Source organism: Oncorhynchus mykiss, chromosome 5, assembly GCF_057628025.1.
Source record: "Oncorhynchus mykiss isolate SJ-2025 chromosome 5, ASM5762802v1, whole genome shotgun sequence".
In the NCBI taxonomy this organism is placed as follows: Eukaryota; Metazoa; Chordata; class Actinopteri; order Salmoniformes; family Salmonidae; genus Oncorhynchus; species Oncorhynchus mykiss.
In genome coordinates this window covers 92,117,321-92,138,857 of record NC_143026.1, presented here as the reverse complement: position 1 = coordinate 92,138,857, position 21,537 = coordinate 92,117,321, and the positions used below count along the sequence as shown (strand labels likewise).

Here is a 21,537-nt window from a genome sequence, read left to right as displayed (position 1 = left end):
TCCGTAGATAGCCGAGACAGGATTCTGTCGAGGCACAGATCTGGGGAAGGGTACCAAAAAATGTCTACAGCATTGAAGGTCCCCAAGAACACAGTGGCCTCCATCATTCTTAAATGGAAAAAGTTTGGAATCACCAAGACTCTTCCTAAAGCCAGTGGTGGAAAAATTACCCAATGTCATACTTGAGTAAAAGTAAAGATACCTTAATAGAAAATTACTCAAGTAGAGGTAAAATCCTACTTGAGAAAACGTTTTTTTTAAGTATTTGGTTTGAAATATACTCAAGTATCAAAAGTAAATATAATTGCAAAAATATCCTTCAGGAAATATATAAATCATTTCCAATTAATCAAACCAGACAGCACGATGTTCTTGTTTTTAAATTTACGGACAGCCAGAGGCACAATCCAACAAAACAAGCATTTGTATTTACTCAGTCCTCCAGATCAGAGGCAGTAGGGATGACCAGGGATGTTCTCTGTTTAGTGAGTCCTCCAGATCAGAGCCAGTAGATGACCAGGGATGTTCTCTGTTTAGTGAGTCCTCCAGATCAGAGGCAGTAGGGATGACCAGGGATGTTCTCTGTTTAGTGAGTCCTCCAGATCAGAGGCTAGTAGGGATGACCAGGGATGTTCTCTGTTTAGTGAGCCCTCCAGATCAGAGGCAGTAGGGATGACCAGGGATGTTCTCTGTTTAGTGAGTCCTCCAGATCAGAGGCAGTAGGGATGACCAGGGATGTTTTCTGATTAGTGAGTCCTCCAGATCAGAGGCAGTAGGGATGACCAGGGATGTTTTCTGATTAGTGAGTCCTCCAGATCAGAGGCAGTAGGGATGGACCAGGGATTTTCTCTTTAAGTGCGTGAATTAGACAATTTTCCTGTCCTGCTAAGCATTCAAAATGTAACGAGTACTTTTGAGTGTCAAGGGAAAAATGTACAGAGTAAAAAGTACATTATTTTCTTCAGGAGTACAAAAATAAAAGTGGTCAAAAATATAAATAGTAAAGTAAAGTACAGATTCCATAATAAACTACTTAAGTAGAACTTTAAAGTACTTTACACCACTGTTTAGAGCTAGCCGCCCTGCCCAACTAAGAAATAAGTGGAGAAGGGCCTTGGTCAGGGAGTTGACTAAGACGCTGATGGTCACTCTGACAGAGCTCCAGAGTTCCTCTGTGGAGATGGGAGAACCTTCCCGAAGGTCAACCATCTCTGCAGCACTAGAGTGGCCAGACGGACGTCAATCCTCAGTAAAAGGCACATGACAGCCTCCTTGGACTTTGCCAAAAGGCATCTAAAGGACTCTCAGACCACGAGAAACCAGATGCTCTATTCTGATGAAACCAAGATTGAACTCTATGGCCTGAATGCCAAGTGTCACATCTGTAGGAAACCTGGCACCATCCCTACGGTGAAGCGCGGTGGTGGCAGCATCATGCTGTGGGGGTGTTTTTCAGCAGGGACTGGGAGACTAGTCAGGATCGAGGAAAAGATGAACAGAGTAAAATACAGAGAGATCCTTGATGAAACCTGTTCCAGAGCGCTCAGGACCTCAGACTCGGGCAAAGTTTCACCTTCCAACAGGACAACGTGCCTAAGCACACAGCCAAGACAAGCGCAGGAGTGGCCTGAGACAATGGAGACATGGTTTGTGTCTGTGTGTCATTCGGAGGGTGAATGGGCAACAAAATATTTAAGTGCCATAGAACAGGGGTATGGTAGTGGGTGCCAGGCGCACCGGTTTGTGTCAAGAACTGCAGCCGTGCTGGGTTTTTCACGCTCAACATTTTCCCGTGTGTATCAAGAATCGTCCACCAAATCAAATCAAATCAAATCACCACCCAAAGGACATCCAGCCAAATTGACACAACTGTGTGAATCATTGGAGTCAACATGGGCCAGCATCCATGTGGAACACTTTTGACATCTTGTAGTCCATGCCCTGAACCGATGAATTGTGGCTGTTCTGAGGGCAAAAGGGTGTTGCAACTCAATAATAGGAAGGTGTTCCTAATGCTTTGTACACTCAGTGTTAGTAACAGAAGGACACTGCAGGTACACCAATGTGCTATAAATATATAATAATGAAATAACACTCTGGTTTATACCATACAACACATATGTTACTAGAAAAAACAAAAGTCGCATGGTAATATCAGTATTAATAACAACAGAAACATCAACTTATTGTATTTTGTCAATTGTAAAGAGTGCAGTTACTTTCATTGACAGATGATGGCGCTGTTCTCCCTGTTACAAAAGTGTACAAAACATAAACTATGGGTAGAATTAAACTTGTTTCGTGACATATTAAGAGGAAGGCACAATCTGTAATTTTAACAGGCCGAACTCTTTACATTTTTTGTTTGTTTTTGTTGTAAAAGATAAGGGGTAGGGCTGGGGTTTAGGTAGGTCTAACCACTCTCAAGTGGTTAGTCCTACTGACAGTCCAAGAAGATCGACACAAAACTAACAAGGCATTGAACTTATATTCGTTAATAATTAAATGTAACCCCGTGCTATTACACTGGTGTTACTGGTGTGATTACTGTACTACACATGTATTAGAGCAACTTATTTTAAAGTATAACCAAGCAGACAAGAATGTTGTGAGTAATGTTTTGCGTAAGGATCCGATATTTGTGCGTAATGACTTTGCGCGTGGGGAGATGTTGCTGTTCTTTTTTGACAATTTTTTAGGAGGTTGTTCATTTCCTAAACACAACGTGTCATACACAGGGACCTACTGTGAAACTGTTTTAGGGCGCCATTAGGGACAGTAGTACCGCAACCGTTCTCAGTACAAAGATGAGTTTCTCTCCTTCGACCCGCGGCGTAGCATACAAGACGAGTATATCTCATTCAGCTGCATTTTTCTTCCTTTACTTGGTGTCCAAGTTAACTACGTTCTTCTGATTGGGTGGATTTGTTATTCCGCTTGAATGGACCGCGTGTAGATTGGCTGCAGAGAGGTTTACGTCATCCAACTAGAGGAGGTTTACTTGGGATTTTCGTTCTGTCACTGTCAAATGTAGAGCAGGCGACCATTGGGGACAAGGTAGCGTTGAACAGAAGAGAGAGAGATAGATAGATAGAGAGATAGAGAGGACAGTAGTCGCGTATTGCCGCAACATTTTCTTGTGCGTGCATCATTATAAACTTAGTGCCAGCCAGGTCTTCTGTATTAATTATTGCATGTGTAGAGCAGATCATCCAGCGTTGGACTGGCATCTGGTTACGAAAGAAACGGGACGGCACCAGTGGAAATACTATCTGAAAACTCCATTAGCCTTGCTTCGTTCGTTTTACAATTGCCAGCAGTCACAGTCACAGCAGCCTATTTCCGAGGACGCGAGTCGCGATCACAGGGACCGCTGGAGAAGTCTCACGTTTTGTCGTTTGATTTATAGACTGGTCACTGTAATTTACGCAATAGCCTAGTTTTCTGGACTCCTTGCACATTTTTTTTTCTTTGGTCCAAAGTAGTCCATGCAAGCCTAGTTGCTATACCATTTTTTAAAGAAACCTACGTGACAGACAGATTCAATCATTACTCTCAAAAGGGACAAACGAGGTGGGTGTTTTATTATTGTTATTATGGATCTGAATGTGTCGCATCATGGCACTTTAAACGTCATTTATTACAATGCCTGTTATACGTAACAATAATGAAGGTTTAGGTCCAATTGGGTGTGAAAGGTTCCACTAAAAAAGAGAATACTATACTTTTATTGTTCGTCTTTGCGTATGATTTTTTTTATATCATGTTAATATTCTATTAATTAACCTAACCTCTATAACGTACTGTCAATATTTTATTGTATATTTGTAAATATAGAGAGTCTGCGTTCAAATAAGGGAATTGGTAAAAGTAACCCATGCATGTTCTTTACGTTCTATTTTCTCCACGTTTTAATTTTCTCGACACGGGCACAGGCAATACATATAACACCTTCTTTTCAGTGTTCTACTGTAGTCTGCTGTAGTGTATTCCATGTACTTTTTTTTATACTTTCCATTAAAACGCAACCATCAGATTGCCAGAACGGGAATGGGGGTTGTTTAGCCTTGGGCTGCAGCCGGTCTGGGTTGCCTGATCTGTTTTGTATTTCTCCCCGACTCCATCTCACTGCCTTCTAAATTGCCTGTCCGTGTAATTACTTGAGTTAGCCCATTTAAGTTAAAAGCTTTACCCCCTCAAATGTCCTCTCTTCCCCAACCCGGAATGAAACTTGACATGGCCCATCTTATTTATCCAGGGAGTCACTTTCGGGCCAGCTTTTTGATTCATCTCCTTTTAGATTTAATCAGCACTAAGGTATAGCTTGTCCCTAAGAGCCTCTGCTAATGGGGTTAGTGAATGCTTTTCTCAGTGCAGCGTTTTCTCCCCCTTCCCTTCTCCTCTAATTACCTTTCAACAAAGATTTGTCTCAGCTAGCCATGAAGTCTGCCCTGCATGCTGAAAATTGGGAAAGGATTAGAATTAAAATATATTAGTTTCAGATCAGTTTGAACAAAAAGTGTTTTGCATTGCATAAATAGATTATCACAAATATGATAGTAGGATAGTAATAGTCTATGTAATACGTTAATCCATAGTAGCCCGTGATATCAGTAGATTTGAGTTCCTCTTTAAAGGTGACACATGCTAAACATTGATAGGGTCCGTCCCCCTGCAAAGTCTCATACAACTTTTATGGTTTTTCAATTAATAGCACTCCTGTGTTCACCCAGTCTTCCCTCCGTTAGAAACAAGCCAATGCAGACCACCTTTTCCCCCCCTTCTGCCATCCATAGAAAGAGAACATTGACAGGTGTGAAGAACAGCGTGGTATAGAGTAATGTTCTGTTCTAAAGTCATTAAGAGCCCAACAAAAGGCAGGGGCCCCCGTGCAGCTCTGCTCTAATTGTTCTTCTGGCTCTTGGTGTTATCAGTGAACACACATTCTTCACATCACACCGCAACCACAGAATGGATGGAGTAAAAACAGCATTTAGATGAGAGGAGAGAGAGACAGTGTGTGTGTATGTGGGGAGATATATATATCTATATATATATATATATAGAGAGAGAGAGAGAGATAGAGAGAGTCAGAAAGATCAAGTGCAGATTTAGTACAGTAAATGAGTTGTAGCCCCTCTCCTCTGTAACTCTGTAACAGAACCACTGAAGAAGGGACGGAAGAGTTCTACTGTTGTTTATAAATACAATTATTACAGTCTGCAGTCCTTTTACAGCTTTGCGAATACTTAATCTGACTATAACAGGCTAATAACTTATGGATGCCACATTGGGAAGATTTTTGACATTGACAGTTTGTCTGGAATAGCACTCTGTAGCTTTAGGTCTATATGGTCTGTCAGTTGTTTGTACTACAGACGACCTACAGACACACAGTCAACATAAAGCTTTTACAGACTACAGACAACATTACCGACGCTATCGGACCCAAACTGGAGCTTTTTTCTCCACAAACAACCGACAGACACTACAGACACTGTCTGTCTCAGACTAGAGCTTTTTCAGCCTGCCCGGGTTGCCTCGTTGGTGAGGATGAGGTGTGGTTTACATGTGGCTGATCACGTGACCCCGAGAAAACAGCGTAATTTAACACTACTTTAATTACCTTGTTACAACACTGGCCTCTCTGTCGACCAGGAATTCAAATGTAGGCTAATTGAAAATTCAGCTGGTTCAACTTCACATGTATAGGCCTATTTTCGTAGCTTGGCTGCCAAAATGCTGCTTTGGACCAAAAATTAAGTCGTGACTGCGTTGTAAATTGGCCATTATAAAACTTTTGCTAGAAGTATATTTAAAATAAATATAAGTCTTATCTCAATAATAAGCACACTTTTGTTTGAAATGTAAAATGAATGTAGAATACTCATAGTTTCATTATGAGATGCCATAAACCACAGTGTTTCATTATGAGCTGCCATAAACCACAGTGTTTCATTATGAGCTGCCATAAACCACAGTGTTTCAATATGAGCTGCCATAAACCGCAGTGTTTCAATATGAGCTGCCATAAACCACAGTGTTTCATTATGAGCTGCCATAAACCACAGTGTTTCATTATGAGCTGCCATAAACCGCAGTGTGTCAATATGAGCTGCCATAAACCACAGTGTGTCAATATGAGATGCCATAAACCGCAGTGTTTCATTATGAGCTGCCATAAACCACAGTGTTTCAATATGAGCTGCCATAAACCACAGTGTTTCATTATGAGCTGCCATAAACCACAGTGTTTCATTATGAGCTGCCATAAACCACAGTGTTTCAATATGAGCTGCCATAAACCACAGTGTGTCAATATGAGATGCCATAAACCACAGTGTTTCAATATGAGCTGCCATAAACCGCAGTGTTTCAATATGAGCTGCCATAAACCACAGTGTTTCAATATGAGCTGCCATAAACCACAGTGTGTCAATATGAGCTGCCATAAACCGCAGTGTTTCAATATGAGCTGCCATAAACCACAGTGTTTCAATATGAGCTGCCATAAACCACAGTGTTTCATTATGAGCTGCCATAAACCACAGTGTTTCAATATGAGCTGCCATAAACCACAGTGTGTCATTATGAGCTGCCATAAACCACAGTGTGTCATTATGAGCTGCCATAAACCACAGTGTGTCAATATGAGCTGCCATAAACCACAGTGTTTCAATATGAGCTGCCATAAACCACAGTGTTTCATTATGAGCTGCCATAAACCACAGTGTTTCAATATGAGCTGCCATAAACCACAGTGTTTCAATATGAGCTGCCATAAACCACAGTGTTTCAAAATGAGCTGCCATAAACCACAGTGTTTCAATATGAGCTGCCATAAACCACAGTGTTTCAATATGAGCTGCCATAAACCACAGTGTTTCAATATGAGCTGCCATAAACCACAGTGTTTCAATATGAGCTGCCATAAACCACAGTGTTTCATTATGAGCTGCCATAAACCGCAGTGTTTCATTATGAGCTGCCATAAACCACAGTGTGTCAATATGAGCTGCCATAAACCACAGTGTGTCAATATGAGCTGCCATAAAACACAGTGTTTCAATATGAGCTGCCATAAACCACAGTGTTTCAATATGAGCTGCCATAAACCACAGTGTGTCAATATGAGCTGCCATAAACCGCAGTGTTTCAATATGAGCTGCCATAAACCACAGTGTGTCAATATGAGCTGCCATAAACCACAGTGTGTCAATATGAGCTGCCATAAAACACAGTGTTTCAATATGAGCTGCCATAAACCACAGTGTGTCAATATGAGCTGCCATAAACCGCAGTGTTTCAATATGAGCTGCCATAAACCACAGTGTTTCAATATGAGCTGCCATAAACCACAGTGTGTCAATATGAGCTGCCATAAACCACAAAGTGCACTGTGTCAGACAACAATATTTTAGTTAACAATCCCTGAAAACACCATCTGAAACATCTTGAGCGCTGCCTTACAGGTTGTAGAAAAGTGAATTCCTGCACACAACAAGATATAACCTATAACGTCTGCAATGTTTATTGTTTTGTTGTTTCGGTCAGCAATCTTTATCTTGTCTTAATGTGTTCCAGGTGTCACCACCTGTCTGTCACCACCTGTTAGTCACCACCTGTCAGTCACCACCTGTCAGTCACCACCTGTCAGTTACCACCTGTTAGTCACCACCTGTCAGTCACCACCTGTCAGTCACCACCTGTCAGTCACCACCTGTCAGTCACTACCTGTCAGTCACCACCTGTCAGTCACTACCTGTTAGTCACCACCTGTTAGTCACCACCTGTTAGTCACCACCTGTCAGTCACCACCTGTTAGTCACCACCTGTCAGTCACCACCTGTCAGTCACCACCTGTCAGTCACCACCTGTCAGTCACCACCTGTTAGTCACCACCTGTTAGTCACCACCTGTCAGTCACCACCTGTTAGTCACCACCTGTCAGTCACCACCTGTTAGTCACCACCTGTCTGTCACCACCTGTTAGTCACCACCTGTCAGTCACCACCTGTCAGTCACCACCTGTCAGTCACCACCTGTTAGTCACCACCTGTCTGTCACCACCTGTCAGTCACCACCTGTCAGTCACCACCTGTCAGTCACCACCTGTTAGTCACCACCTGTCAGTCACCACCTGTTAGTTACCACCTGTCAGTCACCACCTGTTAGTCACCACCTGTCAGTCACCACCTGTCAGTCACCACCTGTCTGTCACCACCTGTTAGTCACCACCTGTCAGTCACCACCTGTCAGTCACCACCTGTCAGTCACTACCTGTTAGTCACTACCTGTTAGTCACCACCTGTCAGTCACCACCTGTTAGTTACCACCTGTCAGTCACCACCTGTTAGTCACCACCTGTTAGTCACCACCTGTCAGTCACCACCTGTTAGTCACCACCTGTCTGTCACCACCTGTCAGTCACCACCTGTCAGTCACCACCTGTTAGTCACCACCTGTCAGTCACCACCAGTCTCATAACAACCTTCTTAATCTCTTGTGTTTTTTTTCTTCATAACCAGGAACAATGTTTCAAAATCAATACTAGCAGGAATCCTTATCGTTTCTGTATTTCTTAACCAGTGACCAATACTGATATCAACATGTGTGTGTCTCTTGTTATTTCTTCACTAGGGACCATGGTGAATCCTGGAGGTAGCAGCCAGCCCCCTCCGGTGGGAGCAGGCTCCCTGTCCTGGAAGAGGTGTGCGGGCTGCGGGGGGAAGATCGCTGACCGCTTTCTTCTCTATACCATGGACAGCTACTGGCACAGCCGATGCCTTAAGTGCTCCTGCTGCCAGGCCCAGCTGGGGGAGATAGGCACCTCCTGTTACACCAAGAGCGGCATGATCCTCTGCAGAAACGACTACATCAGGTGAGACTGGCGGGTTAAGGTCGGCGGGGCCTGCTGGGAATGTGTGAGTTTGTGTTAACATCGGTTGAGGGCTCGGGCGCAGGTGGCTGTGTGTGTGTGTGTGTGTGTTTTTGTTGTTGCGTGTGTGAATTGTGCAGATCACCCTTCGGCGAGGGTACATACAGGTAACATGTGTGGGTGTGTGTGTGTGTGTGTTTTTGTCTGTTTGGGTGCTTTGGTCTGTTTGCGTGTGTGTATTGTGCGGTACAGATCTGCCCTCAAGCAAGTGTACAGATACCGTAACATACTGTATATAATTTTCTATTCTAGAATGACAACTTGTATCGGTGGATCTATGTCCCACATTCATTTCCTGACAAAAAATATTACTGTCAAGAAAAATAAAGGTGACACCCTGGTTTAAAGGGGATGCCTTGGTTTAAAGGGGATGCCCTGGTTTAAATGGGACACCCTGGTTTAAAGGGTACGCCCTGGTTTAAATGGGACGCCCTGGTTTAAATGGGATGCCCTGGTTTAAAGGGTACGCCCTGGTTTAAATGGGACGCCCTGGTTTAAAGGGGACGCCTTCGGTTTAAATGGGATGCCCTGGTTTAAATGGGACGCCCTGGTTTAAATGTTACGCCCTGATTTAAAGGGGACGCCTTGGTTTAAATGGGACGCCTTGGTTTAAAGGGGACGCCTTGGTTTAAAGGGGACGCCCTGGTTTAAAGGGGACGCCTTGGTTAAAAAGGGGACGCCTTGGTTTCTGGGACAATAGAAAAGAAAGGAGAACATTTTGTTGCTAGTTAGGAAAAGTGCACCTTTATGTATCCTTCTATGGAGATGTAGAATTAATTAAGTCATGGATATGAAATGAAGGAGTTGTTGACATATGTTACAGGCTATAAAACGATGTATGGAAGCATGGAATGTATTTTACATTCAGAATATGGAGAACATGTGTCTCAAATTCACCCGACGTCGGGCCTCGTTTAAAAGTCTCTCCTCGTTGAATTCTCTCCGTACTAGTCTTAAAAAGAGGTCAAAAACTGACTGCTGGCATGTTGACAGAGAACAAGACGAAAAACAGTCTTTTTCTAATAGAACATCTGCACGTCTGTTTGTTCATCGTTGCCATTTTTCATCAAGCAGCAAAAGGTGGGAGCCTGGCTAAGGGCTGTTCCCCAGGGTTTGTATTTGCTTTACGAGATGCTTGGAGAGACTATACAGGACAGGCACCTTTTAGCACTGGGGGGGGAATTTAAAAGGGTTTCTCATCCTGTTTGGCAAGTTTGTGTATCAAAAAAAAGAGATAATTTAATTAACAAAGAGGGTCTTTTTAAATATTTATATAAAGTGTGTGGAACACTTAACCAGCTAGCGCTTGATGACGGCAGGCGGTCTCATTCTGCTAATGCGGAATCGCCTGATTTGACAGCCTGATCGTTCAACAATTTGACCTTGCGAAGACGAGCCAAACCACTCAGTGGGCAGAGACACAGTGTAATGCAAGGATCAGGAGAACACTTTTCATAGTAGAGCACAATATAATAACAGGAGTTGATTAAGTAGATTTTTCTTAGCAAATACTTTTAGCTTTAGACTGCGTCACACCACTTAACAAAAAAACAACAACAAAAAAAAATATATATATATATATATTACAGACTATTGCCAAACAGTAAACATAGTTTGTTATTTATTTTTATTTTGATAAATATTTATTGTAATAAGAGGTATTTTCTGATATTGTTTGTCTTACAGAAATGGACAGTATTTTGTTTTGCAGTGATAATATATGCCTATAATCTGAACGCTCTGTACTGTGCTGTACTGTACTGTGCTGTACTGTGCTGTACTGTACTGTGCTGTACTGTACTGTGCTGTACTGTACTGTGCTGTACTGTGCTGTACTGTGCTGTGCTGTACTGTACTGTACTGTACTGTGCTGTACTGTACTGTGCTGTACTGTGCTGTACTGTACTGTACTGTACTGCTAGTAATTGAGTTAATACTCAGTGACATGCTGCTGCTACGTACCGACACAGGCAGGCAGATACAAACACTATACACACTATAGACCATACTATACACGTACTGTATTACACTGTACTTACTATACACACTATAGACCATACTATACACGTACTGTATTACACTGTACTATACACTGTACTATAAAACACCATACACATACTATATTACACTGTACTATACACTGTACTATAAAACACCATACTATACACATACTATATTACACTGTACTATAAAACACCATACTTTACACAATCTATATTACACTGTACTATAAAACACCATACTATACACATACTATATTACACTGTACTATAAAACACCATACTATACACATACTATATTACACTGTACTATAAAACACCATACTCTACACATACTGTATTACACTGTACTATAAAACACCATACTTTACACAATCTATATTACACTGTACTATAAAACACCATACTCTACACATACTATATTACACTGTACTATAAAACACCATACTATACACATACTATATTACACTGTACTATAAAACACCATACTCTACACATACTGTATTACACTGTACTATAAAACACCATACTATAATACACCATACTATACACGTACTATAATACACGGTACTATACACCATACTATACACATACTATATTACACTGTACTATACACTGTACTATAAAACACCATACTATACACATACTATATTACACTGTACTATAAAACACCATACTATACACATACTGTATTACACTGTACTATAAAACACCATACTATACACATACTGTATTACACTGTACTATAAAACACCATACTATACACATACTGTATTACACTGTACTATACACCATACTATAATACACCATACTATACACGTACTATAATACACGGTACTATACACCATACTATAATACACCATACTATACACATACTATAATACACTGTACTATACACCATACTATAATACACCATACTATACACGTACTGTATTACACTGTACTATACACCATACTATAATACACCATACTATACACATACTGTATTACACTGTACTATAAAACACCATACTATACACATACTGTATTACACTGTACTATAAAACACCATACTATACACATACTGTATTACACTGTACTATACACCATACTATAATACACCATACTATACACGTACTATAATACACTGTACAATAATACACCATACAGTAATTCACCATACTATAGACCATACAATACACCATACTATAATACACTGTACTATAATACACTACTATAATACACTGTACTATACACCATACAATAATACACTGTACTATAGACCACACTATAATACACCATACAATAATTCACCATACTATAGACCATACAATACACCATACTATAATACACTGTACTATAATACACTACTATAATACACTGTACTATAATACACGGTACTATACACCATACAATAATACACTGTACTATACACCATACAATAATACACTGTACTATAATACACTACTATAATACACTGTACTATAATACACTATAATACACCATACAGTAATTCACCATACTATAGACCATACAATACACCATACTATAATACACTGTACTATAATACACTGTACTATAATACACGGTACTATACACCATAAAATAATTCACCATACTATAGACCATACTATACACCATACTATAATACACGGTACTATACACCATACAATAATACACTGTACTATAATACACTACTATAATACACTGTACTATAATACACTATAATACACCATACAGTAATTCACCATACTATAGACCATACAATACACCATACTATAATACACTGTACTATAATACACTGTACTATAATACATTGTACTGTAATACACCATACACTATAATGCACCGTGCTATAATACACTATACTATAATACATTGTACTGTAATACACCTTACTATAATACACTGTAATATACACTGTACTATATATAGTACTATAATACACAATACTATACACCATAATATAATACACCATATTATAATAGACCATACTGTAATAAATCAAATCAAATTTGTTTGGTCACATACACTTGGTTAGCAGATGTAAATGCGAGTGTAGCGAAATGCTTGTGCTTCTAGTTCCGCATCAATATCTAACAAGTAATCTAACAATTTCACAACAACTACCTTATACACAAGTGTAAAGGAATGAATAAGAATATGTACATATAAATATATGGATAAGCAATGGCCGAACGGCATAAGCAAGATGCAGTAGATAGTATAGAATACAGTATATACATATGAGATGAGCAATGTAGGGTATGTAAACATTATATAAAGTGGCATTGTTAAAAGAGACTAGTGATACGTTTAATACATCCAATTTATCAAAGTGGCTAGAGATTTGAGTCAGTATGTTGGCAGCAGCCACTCAATGTTAGTGGTGGCTGTTTAACAGTCTGATGGCCTTGAGATAGAAGCTGTTTTTCAGTCTCTCGGTCCCCTGCTTTGATGCACCTGTACTGACCTCGCCTTCTGGATGATAGCGGGATGTACAGGCAGTGGCTCGGGTGGTTGTTGTCCTTGATTATCTTTTTGGCCTTCCTGTGGCATCGGGTGGTGTAGGTGTCCTGGAGAGCAGGTAATACACCTTACTATACACCATACTGTAATACACCATACTATACACCATACTATAATACACCATACTATACACGTACTATAATACACCATACTATAAATCACCATACTATAATACACCATACTATAATACACCATACTATAATACACCATACTATAATACACCATACTATAATACACCATACTATAATACACCATACTATAATACACCATACTATAATACACCATACTATAATACACCATACTATAATACACCATACTATACACGTACTATAATACACCATACTATAAATCACCATAATATAATACACCATACTATAATACACCATACTCTAATACACCATACTATAATACACCATACTATACACCATACTATAATACACCGTACTATAATACACCATACTATAATACACTACTATAATACACCATACTATACACCATAATATAATACACCATACTATAATACACCATACTATAATACACCATACTATACACCATACTATAATACACCATACTATACACAATACTATAATACACTACTATAATACACCATACTATACACCATACTATAATACACCATACTATAATACACTGTACTATAATACACCATACTATAATACACGACTATAATACACCATACTATACACCATACTATAATACACCATACTATAATACACTGTACTATAATACACCATACTATAATACACCGTACTATACACCATACTATAATACACCATACTATACACCATACTATAATACACCGTACTATAATACACCATACTATAATACACTACTATAATACACCATACTATAATACACCATACTATAATACACCATACTATACACCATACTATAATACACCATAATATACTATAATACACCATACTATAATACACCATACTATACACCATACTATAATACACCATACTATAATACACCATACTATAATACACCGTACTGTAATACACCATAATATACTATAATACACCGTACTATATTACACCATACTATAATACACCATACTATAATACACCATACTATAATACACCATACTATAATACACTACTATAATAAACTACTATAATACACTGTACTATAATACACCATGCTATAATCCACTACTATAATACACTACTATAATACACCATCTATAATACACCATACTATAATACACCATACTATAATACACTACTATAATACACTACTATAAAACACTACTATAATACACCATACTGTAATACACCATACTAGAATCCACCAAACTTTAATACACCATACGGTACACCTTACTATACACCGTAAAATACACTTTACACCATATTATACCCATATTATATACACTATATTATAACACACTATAATACACCAAAATATATACACTACTATAATACACTTTACTATGCACCATATTATAACACACTATTATACACCACACTGTAATACACTGCACTATACACCATACTATAATACACCATAATATAATACACCATAATATACTATAATACACTATACTATAATACACTACTATAATACACCATTCTATAATACACCATACTATAATACACCATAATATAAAACACCATTCTATAATACACCATACTATAATACACCATAATATAATACACCATACTGTATACTGTACTATACATCGGACTATACGCCATACTAGAATCCACCAAACTTTAATACACCATACGGTACACCTTAAAATACACTGTAATATAATACACTTTACTATACACCATATTATACCCATATTATATACACCATATTATAACACACTATAATACACCACACTGTAATACACTGTACTATAGTACCCCATACGGCAGGTAGCCTAGTGGTTAGAGCGTTAGACTAGTAACCGAAAGGTCCCCGAGCTGACAAGGTAAAAATCTGTCATTCTGCCCCTGAACAAGGCAGTTAACCCACTGTTCCCAGGCCGTCATTGAAACTAAGAATTTGTTCTTAACTGACTTGCCTAGTTATATTAAATAAAAAAGTACTGTAATACACTGTACTATACACCATACTATAATACACCATAATATAATACACCATTATATAATACACCATAATATACTATAATACACTATACTATAATACACTACTATAATACACCATTCTATAATACACCATACTATAATACACTATACTATAATACACTACTATAATACACCATTCTATAATACACCATACTATAATACACTACTATAATACACCATACTATAATACACCATACTATAATACACTACTATAATACACCATACTATAATACACCATAATATAATACACTGTGCTATAATACACTGTACTATAATACACCATACTATAATACACCATAATATAATACACCATACTATAATACACCATACTATAATACACCGTGCTATAATACACTGTACTATAATACACCATACTATAATACACCATACTATAATACACCATAATATAATACACTGTGCTATAATACACTGTACTATAATACACCATACTATAATACACCATACTATAATACACCATACTATAATACACCATACTATAATACACCATACTATAATACACCATACTATAATACACCATACTATAATACACCATAATATAATACACCATAATATAGTACACCGTGCTATAATACACTATACTATAATACACCATAATATAATACACCATACTATAATACACTACTATAATACACCATACTATAATACACCATAATATAATACACCATAATATAGTACACCGTGCTATAATACACTATACTATAATACACCATAATATAATACACCATACTATAATACACCATTATATACTATAATACACTATACTATAATACACCATAATATAATACACCATACTATAGAACACCATACTATAATACACCATACTATAATACACCATAATATAATACACCATAATATAATACACTGTACTACACTATACCATACACTATACTATAATACACTACTATAATACACCATACTATAATACACCATAATATAATACACTGTACTATAATACACTATAACACACTATACTACACTATACCATACGCTATACTATAATACACTACTATAATACACCATACTATAGAACACCATACTTTAATACACCTTTCTATACACCGTAAACATACCTCCAGGGATGATGAGGGCCTGTGTCTCTCCTCTCCTCACCCAGCTCCTCATCAACAAGGATCAAGTCAATGGGTCACTCCATTCATAATGGCACTACAACATAATTTAAATAGAGAGGAAAGGATGGATGGAAAAGAGGACACACTTTGCCACTTGTAATGTAATGAGAGCTAGGTGGTAGAGGGGAGAGGAGCTGAAACACAGGCTACTTCCCAAACAGCACTCTATTCCCTTTATAGTGCACTACTTCTGACCAGAGCACTATAAAGGGAATAGGGTGCCATTGGGACAGATCCCTGCCTGTCTCTGCACTAGACTAGCCTGTGAGATAAGGAAAGGAAAGCAGGTTAGAAAAAAACATCTGACAGTAAGTCCACACAATTAAAGTCTTTAATTAGAGTCCCCCTTCATTTAGCTTTAGTCCTGATGGGTTTTATCTAATGAGATCTTCTCTCAGTCTCCTCTCCTCTCCTCTCCTCTCCTCTCCTCTCCTCTCGTCTCGTCTCGTCTCCTCTCCTCTCCTCTCCGCTCCTCTCCTCTCCGCTCCTCTCCTCTCCTCTCCTCTCCTCTCCTCTCCTCTCCTCTCCTCTCCTCTCCTCTTCCTCTCCTCTCTTCTCCTCTCCTCTTCCTCTCCTCTCATCTCCTCTCTAGTCCCTCCTCCCCGCCCCCTCCTCCCCTCTTCCTCCTCTCTACTCCCTCTACTCCCTCCTCCCCTCTCCCTCCTCTCTATCCTCTCTCCTCCCTCCTCCCCTCTCCCTCCTCTCCATCCGCTCTACTCCCTCCTACCCCTCCTCTCTACTCCCTCCTCTCCACTCCCTCCCCTCCCTCCTCTCTACTCCCACCTCTCCCTCCTCTCTACTCCCTCCTCTCCCTTCTCCCTCCTCTCCATCCTCTCTACTCCCTCTACTCCCTCCTCCCCTCTTCCTCCTCTCTACTCCCTCTTCTCCCTCCTCTCTACTCCCTCCTCTCTCCTCCCTCCTCCCCTCTCCCTCCTCTCCATCCTCTCTACTCCCTCCTCTCCCTCCTCTCTACTCCCTCCTCTCCTCTCCACTCCCTCCCCTCCCTCCTCTCTACTCCCTCCTCTCTACTCCCTCCTCTCCCTCCTCTCTACTCCCTCTTCAACCTTCTCCCTCTCCCTCCTCTCCCTTCTCCCTCTCCCTCCTCTCCTTCCTCCCTCCTCTCTACTCCCTCCTCTCCCTTCTCTCTACTCCCTCCTCTCCCTCCTCTCTACTCCCTCCTCTCCCTTCTCCCTCTCCCTCCTCTCCTTCCTCCCTCCTCTCTACTCCCTCCTCTCCCTTCTCTCTACTCCCTCCTCTCCCTCCTCTCTACTCCCTCCTCTCCCTTCTCCCTCTCCCTCCTCTCCTTCCTCCCTCCTCTCCTCTCTACTCCCTCCTCTCCCTTCTCCCTCTCCCTCCTCTCCTTCCTCCCTCCTCTCCTCTCTACTCCCTCCTCTCCCTTCTCTCTACTCCCTCCTCTCCCTCCTCTCTACTCCCTCCTCTCCCTTCTCCCTCTCCCTCCTCTCCTTCCTCCCTCCTCTCTACTTCCAATGACGTGTCCACACATCTAACAAACAAAACATTTAATTAACCAAATTGGCTTTTGAGAGAGCGAGAGAGAGATGGAGAGAGAGAAAGGGGTAGAACGAAAGAGAGAGAGAAAGGGGGGATTATTGTGAAGGCCAGTTTTTTTCTGGGTCTCAGTTTTTTTCTGGGTCTCATCTTGTAATGGATTATTAAATTGCTCTTGCAGTATAAATAATGGAGTTATATCTCTTACTTTTATTAATAAAGCTGATGTGAAAACCGCTCCACATTGATCGTGACGCATGAGTGAAAATGCATCACATTACTTCTAATGGGAGACGTGCCTGACCTGAGATGATACCCATCCACCATCCATCACACAGGAAGACACACCACAAACACTGTGTATAGGGCCAAACGCTGTCACTCTGTAGGGCTGTCAGGGTACATTGCAAATTGCAACCTATCCCCTGTATAGTGTACTACTTATGACCAGGGCCCATGACACCCTATTCCCCTCAAACTCAACTGTGGACCTCCAAGACAGTTCCAATGCACTTTATTTAAAAACATTTTTTTTTACATTGTTCCCCCTCTAATCAGGGACTGGGATACCAGGTGTGTGCAATTAATTATCAGGTAGAACAGAAAACCATCAGGTTCCGGAACTCGTAAGGTAAGAAGAGTTGGATACCCATGCCCTATTCTCTATGTAAGTACACTACATTACCCATAGACCTCTTCTCTCCCATAGGGCTCTGGTCAAAAGTAGTGCTGTGTATATATAGGGAATAAGGCACCTTTAAGGTACCCGTGTGTCTCTGTCTGTGTAAAAGAACCCTCCCAACACAGCTTTCACTAGCTTTACTTAAGTGTTGTGTTTAAATCAGAGGTGCTATTATTTGTGTGGGTTGGTTTGAGTGAAGAGAGAGATAAATAATTAATTTATCTAGCGTAGCAATCATGTGTCGGCTGGATTTGGACGTCAAATGAACACAGTCCCTTTAATTGAATAGAGACAAGGTAATTAAATGGCCCTTTTCTAGTAGAATGTGCTGCTAGGTAAATGTAATAGTTGGTTCTTTAATATCACTTTGAAGTCTGCAGCACTATGACAGCAACAGGAACATGTGAAGTATTAGGAAAAGGGAAAGAACTGGGATTTCAGAAATTAATTAAATCGCAATTTAGGCAAAACGTTTATCTTGATTTGTCATAACAGAATTAATTCAAGGCCTTCAATTCACCAGGGGCCAGATCTGTTACTCTAAATTAACCAAGTGTAATTGGCTGATCCCCCCCACCCCCGTCACCACCTCCCTCCTCTCCCCTCTCCTCCCTCCTCCCCTCTCCTCTCAACACCTCCCTCCTCCCAACCTCTCTCACTCTAATACAGCTCTTGTCATTATGTAAAGCCCTGTTTTAAGTATCAATATGGCCTTAGTGCTTTTAAGGTGCTTTGGCTGACGATGTAGAGAGAGGCATTTTTTAATGGACGATGACGCGGAAATCATTGTTGTGTCTGTAATTTCACCACCGCTTCAAAAAGCCTCCGCGAGCGGCGGAACGAGGCTCTGCATTTGCCAGACATCCTAACAACACAACAAGCTGCGATGCTATATTTCAAATCACCTGGCACACTCAGTCAGAGCCGAAATCCGGGTGTCTCTCGTAGACAGACAGTAGACAGCACCAAATTATATTTTAATGAAAGACATAGGGTATCTTGTAGTGTCTCTTATTCAGATCACTTGCGTGGGAGGGGAACAGGGAGGGATATACAAACAAAATCACCACATATCCCCCCCCCCCCCCCCCCTCCCATGTCATGTGATTGATTGTTCAGGCAAAGGGCTTGAAAAACAACAAAGGAACCCATTGAAAACCTCTGAACCTCTGATTTGGAGGGAAATTAACTGAAAACCAGTCATGTTGCTAAAGAGTCCCCCTTAATTATACTGACCTGGGGCTTCCTCATCCCTTTCTCTCCCCCTGTACTCTCCCCTCATCCCCTTCTCTCACCCTGTCCTCTCCCATCATCCCCTTCTCTCCCCCTGTCCTCTCCTGTCATCCCCTTCTCTCCCCCTGTCCTCTCCCGTCATCCCCTCATCTCCCCCTGTCCTCTCCCATCATCCCCTCATCTCCCCCTGTCCTCTCCCATCATCCCCTCATCTCTCCCGTCATCCCCTTCTCTTCCCTATCCTCTCCCATCCTCTCCCGTCATCCCCTTCTCTCCCGTCATCCCCTCATCTCCCCCTGTCCTCTCCCGTCATCCCCTCATCTCTCCCGTCATCCCCTTCTCCCCCCTGTCCTCTCCCGTCATCCCCTCATCTCTCCCGTCATCCCCTTCTTTCCCCTGACCTCTCCCGTCATCCCCTTCTCTCCCCCTGTCCTCTCCTGTCATCCTGTCCTCTCCCACTGTCCTCTCCCATCGTCCCCTCATCTCCCACTGTCCTCTCCCATCATCCCCTTCTCTCCCCCTGTCCTCTCCCGTCATCCCCTTCTCTCCCCCTGTCCTCTCCCTTCATCCCCTTCTCTCAACCTGTCCTCTCCCATCATCTCCTCATCTCACCCTGTCCTCTCCCCTCATCCCCTTCTCTCACCCTGTCCTCTCCCATCATCCCCTCATCTCAACCTGTCCTTTCCCATCATCCCCTCATCTCACCCTGTCCTCTCCCATCATCCCCTCATCTCCCCCTGTCCTCTCCCATCACCCCCTCATCTCAACCTGTCCTCTCCCATCATCCCCTCATCTCAACCTGTCCTCTCCCGTCATCCCCTCATCTCCTCTATAACCTCCACCCCAATACAGCAGCTCAATGGAAAACAGAGACCATTAGAGTCCAAGTCCAGGCTGATATCAACTTCATTGAGCAGCACTTTAAATCAAATACTATCAACAGCTATCCCTGCCTGATGATTAACCTAGTTATGTATAGAGGCCCCCAGCGATGGGGAGACGAAATGAAAAGGAAGACTGGATGGAGGGCAGAAAAGTCTTTATTTCCTTTGTTTAAGCCACCCCTTTAAAAGACATGAACGCTGGCTAAATGTTGTTATACTGGGATATATATAGATGAGAAGAGCTGTGCTGCAGTACACAATGTTTTTCTATGCGTTCAGGGTCAGCGTGAATGAGAGGTGATCGTGTCAAACAAGATGTTAACACACAGTATTGGCACACAGCTATAGAAACAAACAGAACAAAGTGTGATTTTCATGACTGATGCATTCCTGTTTCTATCCCACCGAGTGTTTGTGGACCACCTCTGCACTTTTCTTACATCCAATCAAATATGACAATTTTCTATGACTATGACTTCTATGACTTTTGACAACAGCACTTCCTGTAAGATTTACATTTCCCACATTTT

At 40.8% G+C, this 21,537-nt stretch overlaps 1 protein-coding gene across 1 annotated transcript in view; it reads left to right on the top strand.

Moving 5' to 3' along the window:
- The first annotated feature begins 416 nt into the window (after positions 1–416).
- lmo4b (LIM domain only 4b) overlaps positions 417–21,537 on the top strand; it is a 39,586-nt gene continuing 18,465 nt past the window's right edge. Inside the window, exons 1-2 of the mRNA XM_036978903.2 lie at positions 417–3,573; positions 8,641–8,881. Coding sequence (XP_036834798.1) covers positions 8,646–8,881 — 236 coding nt within the window. The 5' untranslated portion in view covers positions 417–3,573; positions 8,641–8,645. The remainder of the gene's footprint in view (positions 3,574–8,640; positions 8,882–21,537) is intronic.